The 25282-nt window shown below is 40.7% G+C and overlaps 2 protein-coding genes across 2 annotated transcripts in view; both read right to left on the bottom strand.

The window, feature by feature from the left end:
- Nucleotides 1-3805, bottom strand: part of LIPI (lipase I) — a 15945-nt gene extending 12140 nt beyond the window's left edge. The window contains exons 1-2 of the mRNA XM_031061932.1: nt 3757-3805; nt 247-623 (exon numbers count right to left, since the gene is read on the bottom strand). Coding sequence (XP_030917792.1) covers nt 247-623; nt 3757-3805 — 426 coding nt within the window. The remainder of the gene's footprint in view (nt 1-246; nt 624-3756) is intronic.
- Nucleotides 3806-15939: 12134 nt separating this feature from the next.
- HSPA13 (heat shock protein family A (Hsp70) member 13) lies at nt 15940-25276 on the bottom strand. Its single transcript, XM_005427005.2, has 5 exons — nt 25244-25276; nt 23465-23805; nt 20933-21146; nt 20201-20368; nt 15940-19292 (listed from the first exon to the last, which is right to left on the bottom strand). The coding sequence occupies exons 1-5, from the start codon at nt 25266-25268 to the stop codon at nt 18637-18639; spliced, it is 1404 nt and encodes a 467-aa protein (XP_005427062.1). The 5' UTR covers nt 25269-25276; the 3' UTR covers nt 15940-18636.
- Between the last annotated feature and the right edge of the window lie 6 nt (nt 25277-25282).

The raw sequence follows: 25282 nt of genomic DNA, 5'->3' as shown, positions 1-25282 counted from the left end.
AAGACCTAAAACTTCCAGCTGGTTCAAGAAATCAGATGCACTTTCAGGCACATTTCAGTGAAAGGAATTAAGAACTTCGGTGAAGATAATATATGCAATAATAACTGCAAGTTAGTAATACCTCTATAAAGAAATGTGATTTGATATTGTTCACTGGACTTCTCTATAGATATATTTTAAATATCCATTCCCAATCAAACCATGCTCTTCATACTTATTCAAAACAGATGCAATGCTCTGCCTTACCAGCATCTGGTCAACATAATTCTTCAGTATTTCTGCAACTTTTCTGCAGTTTTTCACAGCAGTTACGTAATTCACAGTGGTAGCACCACGATTCCAATCAACTATAATGAGATTAATATCCTCTGAAGACAGTAAAAGCTTCTTCATGTCACCCAGCCATGCTGGAGGAGATCCTGTTGGCCGGAAGCCGTGAATAACAAAGACAATTTTCTTGGTTGTATTCAGGTACTTAGATGCAGTAACATTGAGTTCAATGAGTCTCTCAGCACAATCTGGATTTTCCCTTGTGTACAGGAGTAGCTGAACATAGAGTTCTGTTCCAGTCAAGGCATCACCTAGGTTAAGGTCTGTAAATTCAGGACATATTTTTGCCTCATCTGAAAAAGATGAAAATGTTAAGACAGTCATTTGATGAGTTGGGCTACCTGAAATACCACTTCTTCACTTTTCTTTCCATATCTTTTTTCTGCTGAAAGTGGAGAACTTCCATTTTCTTTACTCTTGACCTTTGGAAAGAGGTGTCAAAACACGCATTTAAACAAGGAACCACAATTTAACCAATGACTCTGCAGACACCACTATTATATATATACCACCATTATATATATATATCACCAAGGCTCCTCTCAACCCTTCAAATGTGAAATTATCCCAATTTTTCCTGAACAGTGTATTTTCTCCTTATAACTGCTAATTAGTAGCCAGTCTTGATAAGATCTTTTACTTCACCATCAAAGGCAGGTTCTCAGAATTTTTTCACAAGAAGTGTGTGCTGTATAAACAGGAAGGCTTTTGTGGTTGTTTCTTCCTCTTTGGGCCAGAGTGGCTGTGCTGCCAATACTTAGACCTTATTTGTTTGATCTAGCAATAAGAAATAGCTGCCTGACAAAACAGGAATGATCCAGAACCCTTTTCTAACTTTGGATCACCATAATGGCACCATTACCAAGAAACAAAGGCAGAAAAACCAAAGAATCTTGCTCTGAGTTTGAAAAAATAAGAATTAAGGTCAATATACTTAATGGCACAAGACAAACAGCAGGATTTAGCATTTCTGTCTCTACTTGGACAGTGAGGGTGTAACCAGGTTTAGCTGCTCAACAAGACGATGGAGATTTTCAAAAGAGTCTAAAAAGATTAAATTTCTCCCCTGCCTGGTTATCAACATCCAAAGTTCACACTTCAAAGATATCTTTTGGCTGCTGAGGTCCCATTGTATGGATAAACCACTTCAGGATTCTGGGCAGAACACCAACACCTGTCAGTTTTTCTGCAATGGCCTCTTCACCTTTGCTATGGTGTTAGTTGTTTTCTGGTCAAGGTTTTTGGCCCATCTCTGGACTTCCAGTGCGTTACATTACTTTACACAATACTTTTGTCTCTCTGTTACTTGATGGCACCTTTTCAACTCTTCCATCATTAAAACCTTTGCAAAACAAGTCACTTTCAAGAAAGCAAAAGTGAGAAGAGTGTCTTCTTAGTTCCTTAAAAATAATATTTAAAAAGTAACCTGAATTTCTCTGATTTTTTGAGGCATAAGAGAAGCAGTTCCAGCCCTTCTCCTTTTCCCAGAGAACAGCTCACAGGCAGAACCAAATCCACCACATCTGAGATGGACAGCAAGCCTGCAGCCTGTCTTAAAGCTGCCAAAGGCAAGCGTGGGTGGCTTACAGGGTATCTGAAATACGTGTTCAATACTACAGGTCAGGTCTAAGCAAAGCTGAACACTGTGAATTATGGCATTCAAGGTGCAGTAAAGATTCAGTAAAGGCACTAAAGACACTAATTCACTAATTTAGGGAACTAGACCAATCACCTCTAATGCCAAACCATGTATCTACAAGGACTAGATTGGTCACCTCTGGGCTGGACATCACAAAAAAATAATGGATATAGTCCAAACAAGAGCAGGCTTAAAGTTACACAGTGTTAAAAATAAGCTGAAACTCCCTGCTGCAAACCAACCAGACAAAAGTTTCTTGTCTATCATGATGTTATGACAGTAAGCACAATTATTACATGGAGAAAAATACTGAATTATATTGAAAAATAAATACCATTGTTTTTATCATTTAAACACGTAATAATATAAATAACTTTAACTGAGATTACTAGCCAGGTTATTAACTAACAAGTGATACAGGAAGGCAACTCATTTCATCACTTGGTCTTATCCAAGAAGTTCTGAAACTGAAAACTGTTCAGCTGAAGTGGACTTGAATTTTATAAATATAACAATCAAGATCCTGGTAAAATGTCCTGCATGTGACATGATCCTGAGATGTTGACAATATGTGTCACGTTTGATTTCTGGTTTTCATATCTTTGTATATTATGATAAAACTAGAATATAAATTACATTACGCTAACTTCACCTACAAAGTGAAAACAAAAACCAGTCACTTGATTATAGTCTCAAAGGTACAACATAAAACTCTCATTTTGCCTGATCTGGTCTTTAAATCCAAGTTTAACCACTGATCCTTAAAATTCACTCCTTCATATCTAAAATATAAAAGATTCATGGTAAGATATTGCTCTGTATCCCTTTAAATATTTTGAATTTTTTAAAATCATTTGATTGGTAAACTTCTTCTAAAACCAGTGGAATAACAGTGAGATAAACCAGACACAGTCTGTTCCATGGGAGTGAGAAATCTATCATAAGGAAATTATTTTAACTGCCAAACCTATTTTCTAGCTGGCAAATGTCAAAGAGAAGCAACTTGTTTGCTCTTGGCTGTGAAATGAAAGAAGTTATTATTTCAAAAGTAACTAGAGAATAAAAGCGAAATGATGATGTTTTTACTGTGGAATTAGATAAGTAATACAAATAGGTTTATAGATTTAATATTTTGAATTGTTTAGCAAGGAGTCATAGGGGGAAGTTTTTCAATCTCCTGTTTCTCATTGAGCATTGGAAGCAATACCCAGCTGCCCTTTGTGCTCTCTTGTTGAAGTACTCACTCTTTTCTGTGCAATCAAAACACACACGTAGGCATTGGGCTGTTAAGCATGCATTTTAAGCAAGTTAATGTATAATTGTAACATTCTTGTGCACATTTGTAAGCATTTTAATTACCTTGTGTGGTTGAAAAGGGAAAAATCTTAAGTTTACAGTCTTTTTTGTAACTATTTAAAAATGTGACTTGTAACTTGAAAATCTAAGCACCTATCACATCAGCAACAACCAATAAATTCACATGAGTATATTAAGACTATTTCATGATTACGTCTACTTTGTACAAAGTGCACATACCTGAGCAGGTCTCTGGGCAAAGTACAAGCACAGATAAAGTATCAGGCTTGGTTCTATTTACTTTAAAACAAAAAACTTATGTCTCAGTTTCAAAGTTATTGAATTCTTTTTACTAATCATCTGTTCCCTTAGGCATAATTAATAAGATTTTATGTTAATCTTGTGGCCAATTTAAATGAAGGAATATTCATTTTTTTAAATGTTTGATTAAAGCAAAGATTCCACATTACAAGCAAGCTAATGGTTCTTACCTGGTCTCACCCAGTATATCAAACAGAGGAAGAAACACAATTTCAGCATGTGGAAGTGGAGAAAAAGTGATGTGTAATATCCACAAACAAATGGCAAATTGAGTGTTTCCTTATGCCAGATGTGTAACACAACTGAATGACACCAATGAAGCAAGTAGGAAGCAGAAAATGAAGCTGTGGCCAAGCTTCTGCACTTCTGACTCCTCCTATTGAGTGACTTCAGTAGATGGGGTGGTTACTGGGCTGTGAGGGTTGGGACTGATTTCTAATCTATTTCCCTCTCTGTCTATCAGCAGATTTACACGTAAGCAAGTGATGTCACGTATTGCTGGCAACTCCTGCATGTGAGGAGTTTAGGAAGTGGGGTATCTAGTGGTGCATGCTATTAAAGACCCTCAGTGTGGGGGTTTTAACTGAACTGCAGTTCCGTTAAACTGAACTGCAAGTAGGAGCACTGAGATGGGCAAAAGGAGCTTAGAACAAAAAGTCATTCTGCTGATGGTAGGATCTCCCTGTAAGAAATTGAAAACAGTTCTGAGAACTGTGTATCCAGAGATCATTTTTCCATAAAATTATCATCTGAGCTTTTCCCAGGATTCATTCTCTAATCTAAATTCTGAGAGGGTATGCAAAAGTTTCTCTGGCAAAGAGGTGGAGCTTAGAGTCTCACATACCTCACCCAGATATTGATTTGCTGTGTGCTTTTTAACCTCATTCCCTCTGTATCCCAGCTGTGAAACAAATCAAGAAATACTTATTTTTATGAAGCTCATTTATTTACACATTACTTCACTGGGTAAATACAGGAGTGCAGACTACAGATTTTTAAAGTTTGAGGTGAGGCAGAGGCAGATAAGCCCTGCATTATTCATGTGTGAAGTGTGGATACTCAGCTTGCCTACATCTCTGGCCCGATTATTTCCAGTGCAGGAGAAAGAAAACCATACCACAACCATTCAAATAGGATGCAAATGTACCTTAGGAATGTTTTTTGCATGGAGTATTCTTTACAGCACTTCTAAACATAGGTCTAGTTTCCTTTGTTTCTTTCCACTACAGTTAAGGGTGTACATGTATGTGTGTGCGTGTGTGTGTGTGTGTTAGTGTGTGTTAATGTGTTTCATTACTTAATTTTGAGTGATCAGTGTCTTCAGCTTTATGGATCTGAGCAGCTCACCAAAGCTGTGCTGCACAAGTTTTGCAGCAGACAGCCTTTAGGAGGTGTCACCAAAGGTGTCTTTTTTGCTTTGAATGAAGTCACAAGGAGCAAAAGATGCAGCAGGTCTGCTGTTATGAAAATCAACTCATCTCAACAAATGACCTTTATTTAATTTTTGCTCCCATTTCTCGAATATGTCACTTTGTTTGGAGTAAAGTTCACTATGGCAGCTCTTGAATTCCTTTGTACTTCCCTGTCATCTCAAATCTTTGACACTTTGCCCAACCACTACTATAAGAGCACAGCTTTGCTGACATCACATATTGCTTGGAACAAGTAATGGCAGAGTGTCAGTCTGGCTCTTTCCTCTCACAACTTTTTAGTCTAGATTATTGTTACAAAAAAATCTTAGTGCCCCCAAGAAACCTCCAGTCAGGGAGCCTCAGCATGCACTCTGTATACAGTACCCATTCATAAACAAGTTAAAGCATGGAGAGATCAACACCACTAAAACCAAATTGCTAACAGCCCCAGTAAAGCATTTCTTGGGTTTATACAAAAGCCAATCCCCTGAACGTAGAGGAAAATCTTATATATGTACTTTTACATGTACCTAATGCCACTAGCTGTGAATAAACTAACATTTTTTCTTTTACACAGAAACAGGGAAAAGAAAGGACATTTTTAAGTTTCCCTTGAACTGAAAACTGAAATAAGCCCAGCTCACAGCAATGTTGATATAAACCCCCATGAAATGGTTTCAAAGCCCTCTGAAACCAGTGCTGGGGAAGGACTCCCTTACCAAATGAATGCCCAGAAAGTTTTGTGGTGTTAATCAGGATGTTGAACTGGGGTGAATTCATGTCTCTGTCGTGTGACAAGGGAACTGTGCTCACCAACAGTGGCACTTGTGCTTCTGAGAAATTCAGAAATCCCAACTCCTGTTACTGGTTATACTGTAGGTTCTCCTGACATCTCCCTGCCAGGTAAATCCTTCCTGGTGAGACTGAATTCCAGGTACACTCTCACAATCTCCAAAGTTCAGCTATTTCCCATCCTGCTTTGCTGCACTGTTTTTATGTCCACTCATTAGGACTTGTGCTTTTCCCACAAGGATTCACTCCTCCTCACACTGAAAAGCAGAGGTATCTGCTTCAAAAGTGCCTTATGCAAACCAGTGGAGGATGCTGGCACTGTCTTTTCAGGACTTTGACCCCCAAAGTGCTCAGGACTGCCAGAGTCACCACCTGCTGAATAAACCCTGATAATTTTAGGGGACCCCACACACTGCTGGCTAAGTATTCAAGCTGAAAAAAGATATAAACATTTAATTTTACTACAGTACAAGATTGCTGTGGTTTATCAATAAAAGAATGGCACTAGTACAATTGAATTTATCCCCAGAAGTTTTGGGTAAAATAGTATCTAAAAAAAAAATTACAGTGTGGTTTCTCAAGATGAAGATGGAATTCTTACACAAGCCTTGATCTGTGGTCATATGCAAATGGTATTTCCCCTTCTAATCTCCTCTCTGCCCACAGGGATTCCGTGGTGTTGGGAAATCCCATTCTCAGAACAACTCTCATTCCTCTTCCCTCTCAAGCCTCTTCTACAGAAAAATTCCTCTCTAACCACTAAGCTTAAGAGCACTGATCCCTTCCAGGCAAGAGAAAATCCCATCAGGCTTTTGCAATGCCCTATGTTTAACTATGAAAATAAGTTATCTAAAGATTGCAAACAAAAAAATGGACTTGTTGGAAGAAATGTGAGACTTACTGTCTTCTACACTGGTGCTTGCAATTCCTGTAAATTGATAATCCCTTCCTAATAGGCTTGACAAGTTGGTGACTAATCCTCTCCTTTAGAAAATATGGGCACTGAGGCAATGCACACCATTTATGCTTTGGGAAATAAATTCTTTAATGATTATTTGTCACATTGTTGTCATCAGGATGACTTGTGAAAATGCGCTCCTTTGTAAAATTACACTTTAAAAATATACTTGGAATGCTGAATATGTAGACATGATTGAAACCTGTTTGTAGCAACCAGGCAGCTGTGGGCTATACTGCAGGTGTAACTCCATCTTTAAAGATAGCAACCATACTCCAGTAATCTTTATTGAGAAGTGAACAACATAACAATATTGCTTACGTGTGTTTTGTCAGTAAGTATTGCAATGCTTTACCATGCTGATGAGGGCAACATTTGGGGAGTGCAGTTTCTTAGCCCAATTTTCACATAATTATGTGGTTTCCCAGTGGTTATTTGCTGTTCACTTTCAGTGTCACTCAGAGGAGAAGCAAATACCCTGTGGCACACACAATTCTTCCCAGGGCTTTGTTCCTGTGCCATGCATGCTTCCACTGCGAGGCTTGCCAACATCAACCCTTTCCTCCTGTCAGAAGGGGAACCCAGGAAAGAAAAACTGACTTAAGTGCCTTAAAACGCTGAAGTGTCATGTGATCACTGCAACATGTTGGACCTGTGCCCACTGTTGCCACTCTTTGCTCTGTCCCCCTCTCCATCTCCTCCAGCACAGCCACAGAGCATGCACCCCCCTCACATGTCACTCTTCTCTGACATGTTTATTTTTCCAGCTATACTAGATGTTGGAATAAAGTAGATCACCTCTATTTTCAAACATTCTGTGTTATGTTATAGTTTGACAGTCTCTCAATTTTTAAAGCCATAATGCATGCAAAGTTAAACTATTCCGAACTTTCCCAGTGTTAACAACTCCAGTGTCTGTTTCTCTAGAGGTACCATTTTTTAGCATGACAGTACACAATAAAGACTCCATCAGGTCTTACCAGCAGGTGCCTCCCTCCGCCAGTGCCTTCAAATTTATAGTTTTGTCCTCACCAGAATCAAGGTGCAAATGTTAAGATTGCACAGAGCTCTTCTGAGTTGGCCCTGACACATCCAAGTGAATGTGAAGGGCACCAGGTGGAGGAAAGACTGCCTGAAAGAATGAGAAAATGGCAGAGTTGTGACAATGACACACGGAGTATCAAAAATAACAAAAGGAGACAAAGAGAGCATGGCCAGAACCACAGGAAGTCAAGAAAAAGCTAATACTGGATAACTGGATTAATCATCTTTTTAATAATTTTTTTATCAGTTTTGGTTTTTATCAGTTTCTCTGGGTCTGGGTTGAAGGCACTTGAAATGGCAGTTCATGTTCAGACCCAATGTTTATTATTTCTTATCAGTAAAACAGTCTCACTACTGTGAGTTTGTCATCTTTTCGTTAGAAGCACAAAATGGCCAACTATCTCTTGTTACAAGGTCTTTTATGACTAAACTATCCAATTAAGAACTGACACCTGGATTATTTTGCCTTTTAACCCAATAACTGATCCCTAGAAGCCCACAATGAGGACTTTTCTGCCCAATTACAAAATGCCACCCAAACCCATGAAGAAGAAGGAAGAAGAAGAATGAAGAAAAAACCCCAGGTGACACCCTGTGCCCTCCACCTTGCTTCCATCTACAACATACTAAAAATCCCAAAACCTAAATTTCTCCCCAAGTGATACACCTACACTGCTCTCTATAATGGATTTCACACTTTTGTGAATTCCAGTCTATCTTGAAGTCTGGGAAATTTTCTCCCTGAATGAGGGTCAAAGTCAGTGTTCCCCTAGGGGTCAGGGCACCCAGAGCAGACAGAGAAATATTCCCAGTACCCCAGTTAAGCAGAACTAATGAACAGATTTTCAGAGGGCATGTAGGTTAATATAAGAAAATATTTAAAAGCACTTTGTTCCTATCATGTAATCTTAAATTCTAAAGCTGACACATTCCATATTTTATATAAAAATACAGGCCATCAAACTGTGTTTTGATGTCTAATAAGACCCAGTCTCCTGCATATAGGCATTACAATGGATGTAATATCTATATGCAGTGTAATATCACAGTTTGTCACTGTGATCTTTCCCTGGAAGACTTTGCTCCATATATGTCCCAGCTCTGTCAGTTTTATTCAAAGTCATATGTGTTTTTTTATAGGAAAGCTGTTATAGTGCAATATTCTGCAGATTGTTTTTATTACCTGACTTAATAAAAATTTTAACAATATTCAAATCATTGATGACAAATTTTAATAGTGCTCAGGTTTTGGAAGGAATTATTGGTGTTACTTTGAGGCAAAGATGGAATTTCAAATTTATTTTTAAATGCTGTTTTATATGTTGAGAAAGCCCAAATAAAATTGTTTCCAATGTTTTTAGGGTTCTGTGGCATATGTTTCTCAGCAGGCCTGGATTTGAAATGACAGTTTACAGGAAAATATTCCCTTTGGTTCCATTCTAAACGGGCCATGCTAAGAACTTGTTTTAGAGTCTTGTGCTTTACTGCCAGATTTGGAACAGTTACTGAATGGAGACCAAACAGACACTGGAGAAAGGGTGAGAATCTGAGGTGTCAGAAATTAAACAGTAATGTAATTTATGGATTCTATGGTTTTATGATTATCTGTTTGATAATTAACACTGATGACTAATCAGTGCTCAGCCAAGTACATCCTGCCCATCTCCTTGCTTTGGTTACTTACTTTGAACTTAAATTCTGTTCAAGTTCTGAACTCTTAAAAACTTTGGAAATGGCTTTTTTCTTATAGAATTTTCTATCTGCCCTTTTCTCTATAGTATAAAAATGCCTGTATAATTGTAAATAAAATATATTTTTTTAGTTTTACAAAAGTTTTTAGTTTAACCTGGAATTTGCCCAATTTGGAGTGAGAATAATCAGCAGAACCCAATTTTTGTCAAGACTGAGTATAATACACAGGCCTTTAGTGTTTCCTATTTAAATGTGGATTGTTTTGGCTTTCTTTCCTTAGGGTGTCAATGTAAGTGGAGGGCAGAAGCAGAGAGTGAGCCTTGCTAGAGCTGTGCACAGCAAGGCTGACTTGTATCTCCTGGATGACCCTCTCCTGCTGTAGATGTACATGTTGGAAACCATCTTTTTGAGAAGCTAATTGAAGCTAACCTTTCAGATCTCCTAAAAATCAAGGCAACCTCAATGGCTTCCTTTCAAATTGTACAAACTGCTTTGTACAGTCATTCCACAAAAGCTCTTCTCTTACCTAACAGGTTGATGACAATTATTCTGAATAAAGAGGTTAAACAAAAAGCAGTACAGGTTACAGAATGAACGGGTTCTTGTTGAATAAAGAAGTTCCTATGGGAAAGTGGAATCTGGAGGAATAAATTCTCCCATTTAAAACCATTAATGTGGGAAGGTAAGATTTGTCAAAATCTCAATGATATAAGTTAGTACAGATTATTCCCACTGCTGCCTGCAAAACACATGCATTAACATGAAATACCTACTATTGGGTCAGCATTACTGACTTCACTATTGTCTTTTTTCTCTCTCCCTTCTTCCTGTTCTTAATTTACCCACTCCATGGCTTATAAGTATCTGGCAGAAACAAGAACTCCAGTGATGGTAGACTTGTAAGCAGATTTTAATATTGAGACTATCAAAATTCATGTAGTGTATTAAAAGCTGGAGCATCTAATTCTTTTCTTTAAACCTATTCTAAGTCATTCTTGAGCAGGAAACAGGTGAAAAAACATTAAACATTAAGAAACAGGCAAGTACAAGCAATAGCAAGTAGCTATAAGCTTATAGTTTGACATTACAATTAATTAATTAATTACAATTAAAAGACTGGTGTAGCAAAGTAGGCAATAAATAATAATAATAAGAAGAACAATGATAATAATAAGGTAGACAAATGCATGAGCAAAATCACAGGAGAATTCCATTATAACATTCCAGCTATCATAACAGAATGGCTGCTTTTAGTATATGTTTATATTAAATGAATATAGAAACCATTGTGTTGCAGATTTTTACATTGGTGACCCATAACCTCACCCTCTTACCTCACACTGATCTAATAATAGTGATGAAAGAGGGAGGAATAAGTCAAATAGGAACCTACCAAGAACTCCTTTCAAGGAGAGGTAATTTTTCTGAGCTTGTTCAAGTCTTCAGTTCAGAGCATACAAGTGAGGAGACAAACCCAGTGGAAGGTGACAAAATTTGTATACTGTGTTTGCTTAGTATTTTTACTTTTCATACCAGCTTCTCAATATATTCCTTCTTCTATTCCTGGAAATGAGTGAAAGAATTGCTGGAAAATTTAGAGCATTCTAAATTTTGCTACAGAATCATAATTATAAGCTGAAAAAATAAAACATTTTCACTTTTGGCTTCTTGTGCTGTAAGTATCTACTCATGGTATATTATTGAAAATATTTTTCTGGTTTTTTTCCAATGTAGTGAGTTCTTCAAAGGAAGAGGGTCAGCTGGGCAGGAGTCTGCAACAGAAAGGGCTGCTGAAACACAAAAAATAGGTATTAAAAAGTAGGTATTAAAAAGCCCTGAGCCACTTCTTAACTGATGCAATGCCAGAGCAGCCCCAAGTGCTGAAGGCTGTGCCCCCCTGCTTTGCTGTGCAAACATGGTCTAAGCTTGAATGCCCATTAGCAGCTGGCTGGAATATGTGTGCCTGGAGCCCATCTTCTGGATTCCCTCTAACAAAAGAAATCCAGTGAATGTGCCACATCCAAGGAGTTCAGTTCATGGGCTGCTTCACTGTGGGAACCAAAGTATGTTAAGCAGGAAAAAATTGCCTGATTTTATAGTATTCTTTTTTGCTTAGCATCAAATGCATGTATTTTTTGATGATTTATAAGAAGATTTTAAAGTGTTTCTTGCTTGCAGCTCTTCCTCTGATCAGTGGAACATACACACTAGCAATAGAGGGGAAGTTGCTGCTGGTGGCATAAGTATCACTGATAGGAAAACACTGGACATTTGTTTTCATAAAATGTCTTCCTTTGCAAGTTGCAGTTTTTAGTTTCTTACATCTCTTTACTGAGTTTAAAGTAATAACTTACAAAAGGTTTTGATCAAAATTTTAATTATTTTAAGTATGTAATTACACAGTATTTTCTCAACTGCAGTTGCGAGTCTGACTTGCTGTGGATGGAGTATGTTGGTTTCACATCCACACAACTGAACTGAGAGGAACCCAACAATGCAGTGACCTTACAGGCTGGGTTCAGAATAGAACTGAAAGGTGGAAAAAGGGAGACTGAAGCTTGTGAGGAGTAGGTGCAGTCTGGAGTGTTGAACTGCATAGGTCAGAGAGTGGATGAAGGTAAAAATCTGGGACAGAAACAAGGGCATGGCGAATACCAAAGCTGACAGTGTGCATGTAACTTCTTCAGATCAGCCAAATGCACCTCATACACACAGCTTTTAAGGATCACATTGAAGTACAGATTAGAAAATTACTTATGTTGTTCTAGTGCAAATAACATGAAGTTTAAATGAAGAACAGGCACAAGCTCTGCTACCCTTTCAACTGTCCTGTTTGGTCACTGAGCTCCCTCAAAATTGTCACTGTTCTGTTTGCATATAACTTGTTACTGACTGTTGTTGGCCTCTTATGCCTGTTGGGACACAGCCACTGTGACTGCACTCAGTCAAGGTGTCTGTTCACCATCTCTAGGAGCATTAGTTCAGTCTATAAATCTCTACAGGTGTTCTCGCTGTTCAACATGTCACCTTTCCTACAGGAAATTAAGGATATTTAACTTAGAGTCATAGCCTTTTCATTTTTCTTAACAGTGCTCATGAATGTAGTCTCAAGAGCACCACAAACCTTAATAATCATTCATGTGCTGTGGCTGTTGCCAGGTGCTGGGCAGGTCTTTAGTCAGCCACCAAACCATTGCACAGAGAATGCACAAGAAATCTCTTGCCCTTTATGATTCACCTTAATGAGGAACTGAGCTCACAGGGACTGCCCACAATTTTTGTCCTCCATTCACCAGCTTCAAACTTAAAATTTCCCTTGCAAAGATCCATTCCCAAGATTATTTGTCTCAGTTCCTTCTATTAATGTAAGGATTTATGACAGCCCATTTTAGGATCATGTTGGAATAGTGCAGTCACATTCTGCTGCTATTTGGGACCCCATCTTGTTTTCTGGGATACTGCAGTCAAATCTGGATCCACTTGGAAAACACTCTGATCTTGAACTGTGGGAGGTGCTGGAATTATGTGACTTAAAGGATTTTGTCCAGTCACTGCCAAAGAAGCTCCCCCATGAGATTTCAGAAGGTGGTGAAAATCTCAGGTACATAATCAAGCAAGTGCTAATGCTGTTATTTTCCAGTACTGTAAAACTATGTGATCCTTCCAGAGAATTTACTTCAGAAGGTATCAGGATAGAAATGACACATCTCCTGTCATTCTTAGTAGAACTATTCTGGTAGTGCAAGTTTTTTTGATGTGACCAACTGGTCACAGTGGTATAAATTCTGATGGCCTGTGCTGTATGAGAAGCCAAGGGAGTAGTCTATTTTCAGCTCAAGCATACAAGCAAGTGTAAAAAAGGGGGGCATGGTGTTGCAACTCTTGCAGCACCTCATTAAATTTGGGTAGAAAAGTGCTCATTTATTTAAATATAAAAAAAAAAAAAAATCAAAACAGGAATAAAACCCAAAAAAACCAACAAAAAAACCAATGAACCAAAACAAACCCCAACAAATTCAAAACCCACCAAAGTCCAGAGAGCTTATTCTTTTGTTCTATTTGTTTAGGCAAAACAACACAGTTTTAACTTTGAAACATTAACCCATAGTTATGCAAGGAGAGTGACACTTGAAATAAAAGAACTCTAAACTGAGGAGACAAATATTGAAGCTTTCAGCAGCAAAGGGACAGGCCTTAAATAGTGTACTGAGTATCGACCTGAATTTTTCAGACAGATCATTTTCAGGAGGACATTTCTGGAAGGTGCATACTACAGCTAACATATAGAAGTATCCAAACTGTTACACTCAACATTATTAAAAAGTGGTTCAGCATTCAATCTGGCTCATTCCTAGTGCCCACTATAATGTGAATATAAAACTGAAGACTCTTTTAAGATTCAAAGTTCAGCCATGGGTGTTGAAGAGTCCTACCTTAACTACTATTGATATGCTGAGCAAGAAGAAATAAAATTCCAAAGCAGGATGAACATATTTTTAGTAGTCTTCAGAAGCATAAAGTATTGTTAGAAAAGAAGTGCTCCACAGACATGCTCCACAGTAATCTCAGCTTTATCTTGTGCTTCTTTTCCTCCATGTGCCCGACTTGCCCTTCTCAAACGTATTTTTAACAGTGTTGGGCAGAGACAGCTGGTCTGTCTGGCCCATGCTTTGCTACAGAAGACAAAAATCTGGTTCTAGATGAGGTGACAGCTTCTGTTGACATGGAAACAGAGATAACTTTGTGCAGTACACCATAAAAAGAGAGTTTCACAACTGCACAGTGTTAACTGCAGGTTACACACAGTCATGGATTCAGAGAGGTTAGTTTTGATAAGCCATTTGAAAAATAAATTACTTCCTTGAAATACGTTACCATAATCCAGAGATATCTGTACGAGGACTGGAAAATGTGGCTGTAGAGCTGATTTTTCTTCTGTAATCTTTCTGCTCTTGTATTGTAGAGTGCTTGTTCTGGATGCATGAAGGATTCTAGAATATGATACACCACAGACTTTGTTACAGTGAAAAAATGCCTTTTCTGAAATGGTTGCAGAGGCTGGGATAAGAAGATAAAGAAAACTAGTAAGTGAATTCTGAAGGAATGCTCAAAGGATCTCTGGCATTCCATATATACAGGTGCAGTATTTTATATTCCATGTAAAACAACTGACTTACTCAAGAGCCCCTTGCAGCACTGCTATTTACTGCAGCTACAATCTGTATATATTGCTCAGGTTTCTTAAAATTCAGATTTTATACAAATCACTTGTTTTATCATATTGGCACTGGGACAACAGAATGAAGCAGGGATGGATTTTCATGGCATATGCTAAAACTTTTGCATTAGTAAAGACTGATTGAAAAATAAATCTTGCTGTTGACATGCTGATTTTAACTTGAACTAAACAAAACTGCTTGTTGTATGGACACAGAGACAGATGCCACTTGGGGCTAATTTTTAAGACATACACATCCCCCCCATGTACACTTAGGTAGTTCTTGAGGCAATAAATGTGCCCCGTTAAGTCAGTTTTCCGTTTGTGATTTCTGTAAAACTGAAAACCACATCTCACATATCTAACTGAGCATTACAAAATCTCATTGTGAAAGAATCCCAAAAAATGCAGTCAGGTGGAGCTGCCTCTTTGCTGGTAAATATTAATGTAAACTACCATACTAATTACAGAAGCAGTTCAGGTTATGTACACTCACTTGAAGTGACAGCTAAGTGTATCTGCTTCTGTAGGCCACATAAATAGTTATTTCCATTTTCACTGCAGTTCCTGAAGCTCTTGAAATTTAATACTGGCATGTAATCAGTCTTCTCTTAAGATCCCCCATCAACTGCTTAAAAAAAAACAAAAAATGGAATAAAGTTCCTGGGTACAGCCCTGTTAAATTAGTTTAATGCTGACACCTGGTGTGCCAAGTACAATCTTAATTTCTTGCCCAAGACAAAGTTTTGGGCACATAGGCTAGGGGAGGTAGCCATCAATACCTCAGGAACCAATCCCTTTTGCAAGGTCTAGAGAAAACAGTCTGAGGAGAGGCATCAGTGCACTTTATTTACTTTAATTTGTGGGGAGAGCTTTCCATGCTTACTGCCCGGCCGACATAACCTTTCACTTCCAGTTACTTTCAGAATGCAGCTGAGAGAGCTGCAGACTGAACAATGGCAAAGCCTGAGAGAAAAGAAAATGCTGGACTAGTGTCAGCAAAGCCATTCCTTCTCTTTCAGTGAGCTGTACCCCTCATATTTGACTGTAACTTCTGCTTTTTGCCAGCTTTGAAACATTGATGAAACACTGTAATTGTTCAGGCTCTGCAGACTCTACAGCTCCCCAAGACAAGGCAGATGTACAAACTCTCTCACAGCTGACACAACCTCATCTTCTACACTTCAAAGGAATTTGAGGAAGACAGAATTTCCTTGAGAAAGTGAAAAAAGACAGATCCAAGGGGTAGAAATTGCTTTTATTAAAAAAATCTAAAATGTTATTTATAAAATGCATTTCATCATCTGCACTGGGAAACAATTAGGGAACACACAATTGTTGAGGCCTCTTGATGCTTTTAGAATTTCAACTCGCCAAAAAGCCTTAGCTAGAGAAATTGGTTACACACCTACCACCACAGGCAATCATAAGGATTACAGAAAGATTTCAGCCTTCAAGTATCACCTTTTTTACAGAGAGACTTTTGGTAAGCAGCCCATGTGCACACCTGGAAATATCCACTTAGTGCAGTGGACTCATCTTTAAAATTCAATTGTCTGTGCCAAAATACAGTATTAAAAGAAAGAAAATAAATAATTCAGAAAATTTAATAAATAAGGATGCATTGTGATATCCAGTGTATAGTAACTTCTCTACTAAAAACTCCAACCTGTATAGATCTCTGAATAAATACCCTCTTGTGGATTTAGTTTTTACAAGTAAACAACCTGCCCTTCCCTTCCAGTTCCCAGATTAACGCTGAAGGAGATTTAACTCCCCCAGGGTGAAGGAGGATGTGAAAGAAAAAAAGTACTTCATTTATTTGCTTTGAGAGTTTTAACAGCTCCTACCTAACTTGTCCCAAAACTGCAAAAGCTTTTAATAGCTTAACTTCTCTGTGATGTGGTTCTGTTTCTATATAGGTCTGCTTGCTTTACACAGTGCATTAAAGACATGAAGACCAAAGCCCTACTGTACCTCCAGTGGATTTTGAGATGAACTTACAGCAGGGCAGAAGGAAAGGCCACAATGACTCTAAAGAGTTGGTACAGATGTTGAACACACACATTTACAAAGCAAAGCAAAGGCCCCCAGCAGCAACTGAGGACTGTACTGCGTTCATCCATGGTGTCACTGAAGAGGCACTTCTTTCACTGCAGGAGTTTTACTTACTGGAAGTTCCATACTTAGCTGGGGTCACTTTCAAAGAGGCACAAAGTAAGGAAAGAATCCTCAAATGAAAAAAAAATTCCTCGTTTTCAATGCAGGAAAATTAAGCAGATGTCAGCAGTACTTTGGGAATCCTTTGTCAAGTTAAACAATGCTGATGGAATGGCTGTGTGCAACTATGATTCAATTTAAGAGGTTTTTAATTGGATTACCTCAAAGATGCATTTAGACAATAGCTATGCAAACAGCTGAATCAGCACAACTGATTTATGGCAGTGCCATAAATCAGGCCTGCTGCCAGGAGAGTAATAAGCCTATTTTAATATAGTCATAGGTTAAAACAATAAATCTAAGCCCCACACTTTATCTTAGCAAGGTTAATACAAAATTATTCTGGAGAAGACAAGAAAATCCTTAAAACTACCTGTTACTGGAGCTTACTTGATGAAGACTGGGCTGATGGATGCTGAAACCAGTCTTAGCTGAAGGACGTGTTTTTTTTGGTAGGAAGTTCCAAGCAGATAACAGAATTCAGCTGGTGCTTGATTATTGCTTAATCCCTCCAAAGAGAACTGTCACCAGTTTGGTTCTTTTTCAGATCAGTGACTTTGTTCTCCTCACAACACATTTTCAAGGTATCTGGATAGTGATCTATTTGCCTAAAAGAGAGTCCTAAAAAGTGCCACCTCAAACCCCCAATTACACACAACACTGTTCCTTTCCCAATAGGACAGCTACAATCTCTGTTCCATTTAGAGTAGGGATATGAAAAAACTTAAACCACATAAGAACTAAAAAGCACAAAGTAGTTGGGTCAATTTTCATTTACTAAGGCTACAGGAATTACACTTCATCCAGGCCATCCCTTCTGTCCCACAGTCTCTCCACGAGGTCAGTATGGCTTGGGGTGCTTCAAGATGTCACACACTTGTAAATGCAGAATGATGAAATTCGTGGTGGTCAAATTCAAGGGAAAACAGGCAGGTGTGGCTTCAAGATACATAAAATCACTGTAGTTTTAAAATAAGGCAGGGGCAGGTATGAATATTTGGCAATATACCCTCGTTCTCTGTGGAGAACATCAGTGGTAAAACAGCAGCACCTGTGTTTAACCATCACAGCCAGGTCAGGAATGAAGCCCTTGGAGACCAAGAAACTGCACTGGCAAGAGTTACATTTTCAGTAAGGTTTCCTAATAATGGGACAATTTGCCATGGAGCCTCAGCATACCATTATGCTGTTATGAACAGCAGAAGAACCAAGTGAATGCCTCAGTCTCATTTAAGCTGCAAGATGCCTTTAGGAAAGCTGCTTAAATGCTCAAATGGCTCAATCTAATAAATAAGTGTAAGCTGAACACTGCCAGTGCTCTGTGCATCAACGCTGCTTCACAGTCCTTCCAAGCAAATACTCTGGACCCAGGAATACCTCAGTACTACATCATGTCAAACCTTTGGTCACACTCCCTTGATACTTCAAATACACACCGCTCCAGGATTTGCTAATAAAATTTAGCAAGAAAATGTGGGTGTGTCATCACTGGCATTTTCATCCAATATCCCCTCTCCAAGTAAACACAGCACACTCCAGAACTCGTTTGTACCTTTAAAGTAACATCAAGCTTTAGCACAGGTTAGGTGTCCAGTAACACCTAATGGGAACAGGTGAAAATTGAATAGAATGAAGCTAAGATTAGGCTCCACTGCCAGTCAGATAAGTATGGATCCTTTTGGAGGGCTGGAATGCAATTGAGAAGAGCTTCTTTTCAGTTAAAATTAGTCTTCCGTAAATGTTTGTTGGGGATTTCTATAGCACTGACTTGGAGAGGCCAGGATCCAGCAAGAATTCCTGCTTGGATGGCTACACCTGTCACAACTGCCAGGTCAGGATCCACAGAGGTGTTGGGTTTCTTTCCAAAGAAGTCTCGAATAACTTCACGTATTTTGGGAATCCGTGTGGAGCCTCCGACTAACACAATTTCATCCACTTCTGCCTTGTGCAGGTGCCCTTCCTGCAACACCTGTTCAATGGGCACGAGAATCTTCTCAAAAAGGTCCTTATTTAACATCTCAAACAGCTTCCGAGAGACTTCTGTTTCAAACACGACTTCCACAAAGTTGCTCTCTACTTTGGAAGTGTCTCCAAGATTTTTCAGGCCTTCTGCATTTTGTGAGGCACTGTTGGTTTTTACCTGGCTTTTTGCAAGTTCTCTTGTCAGCTCATTTGCTGGCAGAGTCAGCAGCACCCTCAGTGTAGCTGCCTCATGGACAGTCAGGTTTAATTTAACAGCTTCCACGGCCTGTCTGAGGCGGTGAATCTCCTCCTTCTGTGTGGGCAGAGAGCCGTACCTCTGACGGAGCTGATCATACAAATACACCATCAACCTCTGATTGAAATCCTGTCCTCCCAGTTTGTTGTTACCTGAAAGATCAGAAGAGAAGGCATCAGAGAGAGCACCTTCAAAGCCCCAGAAAGCAGCACACTGCCTCTCTTTCACTGGGAGATGGTGCTCAAGGGCAAGAACAATCACAGAAGGACCACAAGCACATGAGCTCACAGAGCTGTGACAATAGACAAAATGGTTGTCCACGGCACACATGATGAATAATAATTTCCACAGTTTTGTTTTGACTAAAAACAGTAACTCATTTAGTGGACCTCTAACTAAATCAGAGTGAAGCTGCTGAATCTTTCTTGCTGTTCCACTCTAACTGGAGTGAGCAGCAGGTCACATCAGAACTTGCTTGCTGAAGGCAACACAGGCAGCTGGCACTGCACCTCAGAGCTGTGTGCATGCAGGCCAGCTGAAGCATGGCTGTCTCTTCACTAGTGTGACCAAACACTGCTGCCAGAGCTCTGTGCCAGGGGCTGAACCATTCACACACCAATCCCAAAACTTCTGGGTTAACAGCCCGTGCATTCCTAAACCCTGCTCAGCTCAACTGGCACCAAACTGGCAAGGAGGCACCAAAGCACTGGTCAGTGATCTGCCAATATTCGCAGTTTGGGCAAAGGTGACAGAAAGATTTGAAATAATCCCAAGCCCCCAATTTGGTCACAGTAAGTGTAACATGCACCAGCACTTTATTAGTGGGCACAAAAGTTAACAGACACGGATAAAATGAAACCACAACTTACAGCCAAAACCTATGACTCTGTGGTCTTAATTGCTGAAACCAGCCACAAACCTAAATTTGCATGAAAATCAGCTGAGAGTGCATTGGGAAAACACTCTGTGACATGGCTGGTAAGTTTTAAAAGTCCCTCCAACAGTGACTTCAGGTGCACCTTGCCTCCCACTCCTTGAGAAACAAAAGCATTTTTCTCACCTGCCATGGCTCGTGTGATGAACATCCCTCCCATCTTGTTCAACAGAGACACGTCCAAAGTTCCTCCACCCAAATCCACCACCAGGACATTAAACACATCAGCTTTGTGCAGCCCATAAGCCATAGCAGCAGCTGTGGGCTCGTTGATTACTCGCAAAACACTGAGCCCTATGAGGAGCAGAGACAACAATAAACACTCAGGTACACCTCAGCAAACTGCAGTTCTTACATCAGAACGACATTTGCCATTACTTGTTGGGGCTTTCTTAAACACACTCAAGTTAAGTGTCAGATCTAAAGGAAGTAGTTTACTAAGTAATCATAACAAATGAACTCCCTTACTTAATCCTAAAATAGTACTGCTTCAGCATCAGGGCAAAATCACAAACCATAATGTGCCCAAACACACTGCTTCCAGAGGAATCTTGCTAAGGAGATTTATTCCATGCATTCTATTCCTGTTTAAATGATTGTCCAAGGGTGCTCTATACAGTCTCCCTATTTGGAGATTATAAAAAAGACTGTTTTCCCTGAAGTAAAACTTACTTCCAGCCATCTATGTCTGCATTAGCCAGCTGCACCTGTTGGTACTCTGAGCTGTTCCTCACAATAAATCCATTCTAAGCTTCTCTGTCACTGATTCACTGTTTCTATATCCTCCACAAAGACCTTACTGTTAGTGAAACAGACCTCAAGCTCTCCAAGAAAAACTATGGAATAGAGAGACATCACCTGCAAGGTTAGCTGCCTTAATGGTAGAATTCCTCTGCCTTTCATCAAACTCTGCAGGCACGGAGATGACTGCCTTGGAAATGGACATGCCAAGGTTGGCTTCTGCCATTTTCTTCAGTTTCAGCAGCAGCTGAGAGCCAATGCGCTCTGGAGTGATGTGAAAGGTTTCATTAGTTGTCACAGAAAATTCAGCTAATCCATTCTTGTTGACAATCTAGAAGGATAAAGCAACACAACCCCCAAGTGAGAATTCCTCCTGTGTTCCCCCACCCCGTTCCCACCAAATATTTTATTTGCATGTAGTCTCAGGAAAAAGAGATTTGCATGTCTTTCAGGAAAAGTTTAAATGTGCTTTTGTCATTTCTGGGCCACTTTTATTTCTTGATTAGGAGGATTATACAAAACATGCCACTTAAGGGGTGAAAGTATATCCAAACAAATGACACCTACTATGCCCTAGTAAAATACATTAAAAAAAGTTAAGACCTAGAAACTGTGGAGTCAACTTCCAACACCCCATTCAAAGACAGAAGGGATGGTTTTTTAATCATTAAGTTACTTTTCAGGTTTCTGAAAGGAAACAAACAGCTTGGTACTGAAACAGCTTCTCTTAACAATATTAAAAATTAAAAAGTCTTCAAAGACCACTTGCAGTACACAATTTTTTTTTGTTTTTCAACCAATTCTGCACCATGCTCATATAATGCAGGTTAGTTTTTCTTTAAAGCAACTTTCAAGTTCTGCTGCTGGTCAAGTAAGTAGTAAAGTACTGAAGGAAAAAACACACTGGGACAGAGAAGATGTGGCTTTAAAACTTTTCTGGGTTTTGGTTTTTTTGGGGTTTTTTTTGGGGGGTGGGGAGGTTTGTTGATTTTTGTTTGTGTTTTTATTTTACAATTTTAGGGAGAAGTAAAGTTTCAGGAGAGCACAGTTAGCATTTCAAGTTTAAATTTATCCTTTCAGAGATGGGACTGGAAGGTTACCCAGAAACACATTTCTCAGTAGGGAAACACAGGGTCCTCTGGAAAATCATTATGAGCTCTAATGCAGAGGTACACAATAACCATTTCCTTCTGCTCTCTGGATACCTCTGATGGTTTTCAGGCACATCAGACTGGGCCATATGACTCAAGGTCTGACAAGATGATCAACCACATTTCAGGTGTCATAGAATCAGGTTGGAGGGACCTTACAGCTCATCTCCTTCCAACCCCCTGCCAGGGGCAGAGACACCTTCCACTAGACAAGGTTGCTTGGAGCCCTATCCAACCTGGCCTTGAACACTTCAGAGGATGGAGTGTCTGCAACTTCTCTGGGAAACCTCTGCCAGGGCTTCACCACCCCCACAGTAAGGAATGTTTTTCCTAATCTCTAATCTAAAGCTACTCTCTCTCAGCTTAAAGCCATTCCCCCTTGTCCTTTCACTCCATCCTCTTGTCAGAAGTCCCCCTCCATCTTTCTTGTGAGCTCCCTTCAGGTAGTGGTAGGCCCCAGTTGTCAGGACTTAGGACATCCCTCTGGCTGTCCTGAGCAGCCAAGACTTCTGCCAGGGGGCTCAGAGATCTTGGCACAGACCCCAAGATGCCCCTGTGGTTTTGATTATGACTCGTGGAGCAATTACCAACCTTAGATGAAGATCTGCCAGCCACAATAAATAAAGTAGAATAATAGTGAATTTATCACGAGGTGGAAAAGTAGATTTTGGGGTTTTTTAGAATGGGGGTTCAGGGGGCAAGATGGAGGGATCTGGGGGTGTCCTGCCTTTCTTCTTCTTCTTGGCCTCCATCTTCTGGTGTGATGTTGGCAGTTTTAGATTGGTTTAGAGTAGAAGCTCACTGTCTAACATAGGTGATAGGTATGGGAAAGCAATTGTAAACATTGTATACGTAGTTTTTAGTATAAAGACATAACAGGGCCCAGGGGCAGGCAGAGTGCCTGGAACTGTCCTGCTGGACAGACCTCGGCAGGGCAGGAGAAATAATTTTATAGATAAGGAACAATAAACAACCTTGAGACCAAGAAATGAAGAGCCCTGACTCCTTCTTCACGTGCCAGGCTGGGAAAAGACTTTTTAACATTTCTCAGGATCACTTTGACAAGTTAGAGACCCCGACACCCAGTCAGGTCACCCCAGATTGTTCTGCTTTTTCCAGGCTGAACAATCCCAGTTCTCTCAGCCTTTCCTCCCAGCAGAGCTGCTCCATCCCTCTGATCCCCTTGGTGCCTCCTCTGGCCTGGCTGCAGCAGGTCCCTGTCCTTGCTGTGCTGGGAGCCCAGAGCTGGATGCAGCCCTGCAGGTGGGCTCTCAGCAGAGGGGGCAGAGGGGCAGAATCCCCTCCCTGCCCTGCTGCCCACGGGGCTCTGGGTGAGCCCAGCACACGGGGGCCTCGGGGCTCCCAATGGCCAGGGCATGGCCAGCCTCTCACCCACCAGCACCCCCAGGGCTGCTCTGGATCTCCATGCCCAGCCTGGATTGCATCCTGCAGGACATTCCTTACTGCCTGGAGCGAACTGCAGGTGGTGGCTGCTTACCTTAAAGGGATACCTGCTGCTTTCACTCTGCAGCTCTTCCGGAGTGAAGACTTTCCCGATGAACCTCTTGGCATCATAGATGGTGTTCTGGGGGTTGGCATCAGCCAGCTCCAGGCCCTGGTATCCCACGTGCACGCCCGCGTCCGTGAAGGAGACCACGCTGGGGATGCTGCTGTGGCCGCTCTCGTCCAGGATGACCCTCACAGCGCCGCTGCCCGGCAGGAACACGCCCACGGAGCAGTAGGTGGTGCCCAGGTCGATCCCGATCACCCTGGGCGTGGGCATGGGCAGGTACTGCTGTGCCAGGTAGCTGGCTAAGAGCAGGGCCAGCACAGCAGAGCCTGAAACACGGAGTTGGGAACAGCAGGGTTAGGCCATCAGCTCTGCCAACCTACACAAGTGACTCCATGTGACACGCTGCTTTATTTCACACCCCGGAGCCTCGTTAGCTGCCTAATTAGTTGTTAATTTCCTGCTCAACAGAGAGCGGCTAGGAGTCAAGAATTTAAGGCATTAAATATTAAACTGATTAAGAAAAAAAAGGCCAAGAGACAGCCAAGCCAAAAATATCACCACACTGTAATAATTCTGTTTCTGTGTTACTGCAATAACACAAGCTAATTAGTACTTGTGCAGGAGCTGCCTGTGAATGACCCCAAAAGGACACTGAGTTAATGGGGCCACCCAAAATTACAGTGAAATGACAAACCCCCAATTCTAACACCTCCAGCTTCACCAAAAGTCTAAAAATAAGGGGAGAGAAACCCATAGTACCTCATTCTGCTTCAGCCATAGATCCCAAAAAAGCATATTCCCACACCTCTGAATCTTTCCTGTACCTTGAAACCCAAGGGATAGACCAGTTTATGTGCAGAAGAGTTTGTTGTTGATTTTAATTTTACTTATAATCAGCAAACACATGAAACCCCAAATTCTAGCATCAAGTAATGCCTCAGATGATTACCAAAAAAAAGCCCCAACAAACAAAATCTCAACAAGAATAAAGTTAAATTTCAAAGAGTGGGTGACCTCTTTTTTTTTCCCAGCAGGGAAGGGTGGCCATTTTAGTGCTTCAAACAGACTGGTTGGAAAGCTCTGGCTTGCTCTGGGCTGCAAAACCTTCCCAGATATTTCTGAGCAATGTGCCACTGTGCACTCTGGCTTTGACAGAATCCCACAATGGGTCAGGCTGGAAAGGACCACAGGGGATCATCTGGTCCCACCTCCCTGCTCAAGCAGGGTCATCCCAGACACTTCTGGGATATCTCCAGTGAGGGAGACTCCACACCCTCTCTGGGTGATCTGTTCCAAGTTTTGGTCACTGCACAGTGAAGAATTTCTTCCTCATGTTCAGGTGAAACTTCCTGTGAGTCAATTCCTGCCCCTGTCCCATTGCTCGGCATCACCGAGCAGAGCCTGGTCCCTGCTCTGACCTTTCCCTGCAGACACTGAGAGGAATACATTGATGGGAATGGGAAGAATACATTGATGAGGTCCCCTCTTTTCTCGAGGCCTAACAGCCCCAGCCCCCTTAGCCTTTGCTTCTAAAAGGCCCAGTCCCCTCCTCATCTTTGCTGCCCTCCGCTGGACCCGCTCGAGGAGTCCCACGTCTCTCCTGTACAGAGGAGCCCAGAACTGCACACAGCATAACACAGCGAGCACGGGAAGCTCCTGCCACCATGGAGGGCCAGCCCGGGGTGACACACCGGTGTCAGAAATACGCGAGAGCGGAAGCAAAACCCCCCAAAACCCCGCAGCCCAGCCGCACCACCGCCTCACCCAGCACAGCCATCTGCCCCGCCATGTCCGCCCGCGGCT

The sequence above is a fragment of the Geospiza fortis genome, unplaced genomic scaffold, assembly GCF_000277835.1.
Source record: "Geospiza fortis unplaced genomic scaffold, GeoFor_1.0 scaffold24, whole genome shotgun sequence".
NCBI lineage: Eukaryota > Metazoa > Chordata > Aves > Passeriformes > Thraupidae > Geospiza > Geospiza fortis.
The sequence above is the reverse complement of the archived record's forward strand: the minus strand, read 5'-3'. Positions and strand labels throughout refer to the sequence as shown.

Coding starts and splice junctions, on each gene's coding strand:
- HSPA13 (XM_005427005.2), bottom strand. CDS start 25,268: ATGGCGGGGCAGATGGCTGTGCTGG. Junction 21,147..23,464: donor GCAGCAGGTATCCCTTTAAG/GTAAGCAGCCAC, acceptor TTATCCTTCTAG/ATTGTCAACAAGAATGGATT. Junction 20,369..20,932: donor TAAGGCAGCTAACCTTGCAG/GTGATGTCTCTC, acceptor TGCTCCTCATAG/GGCTCAGTGTTTTGCGAGTA.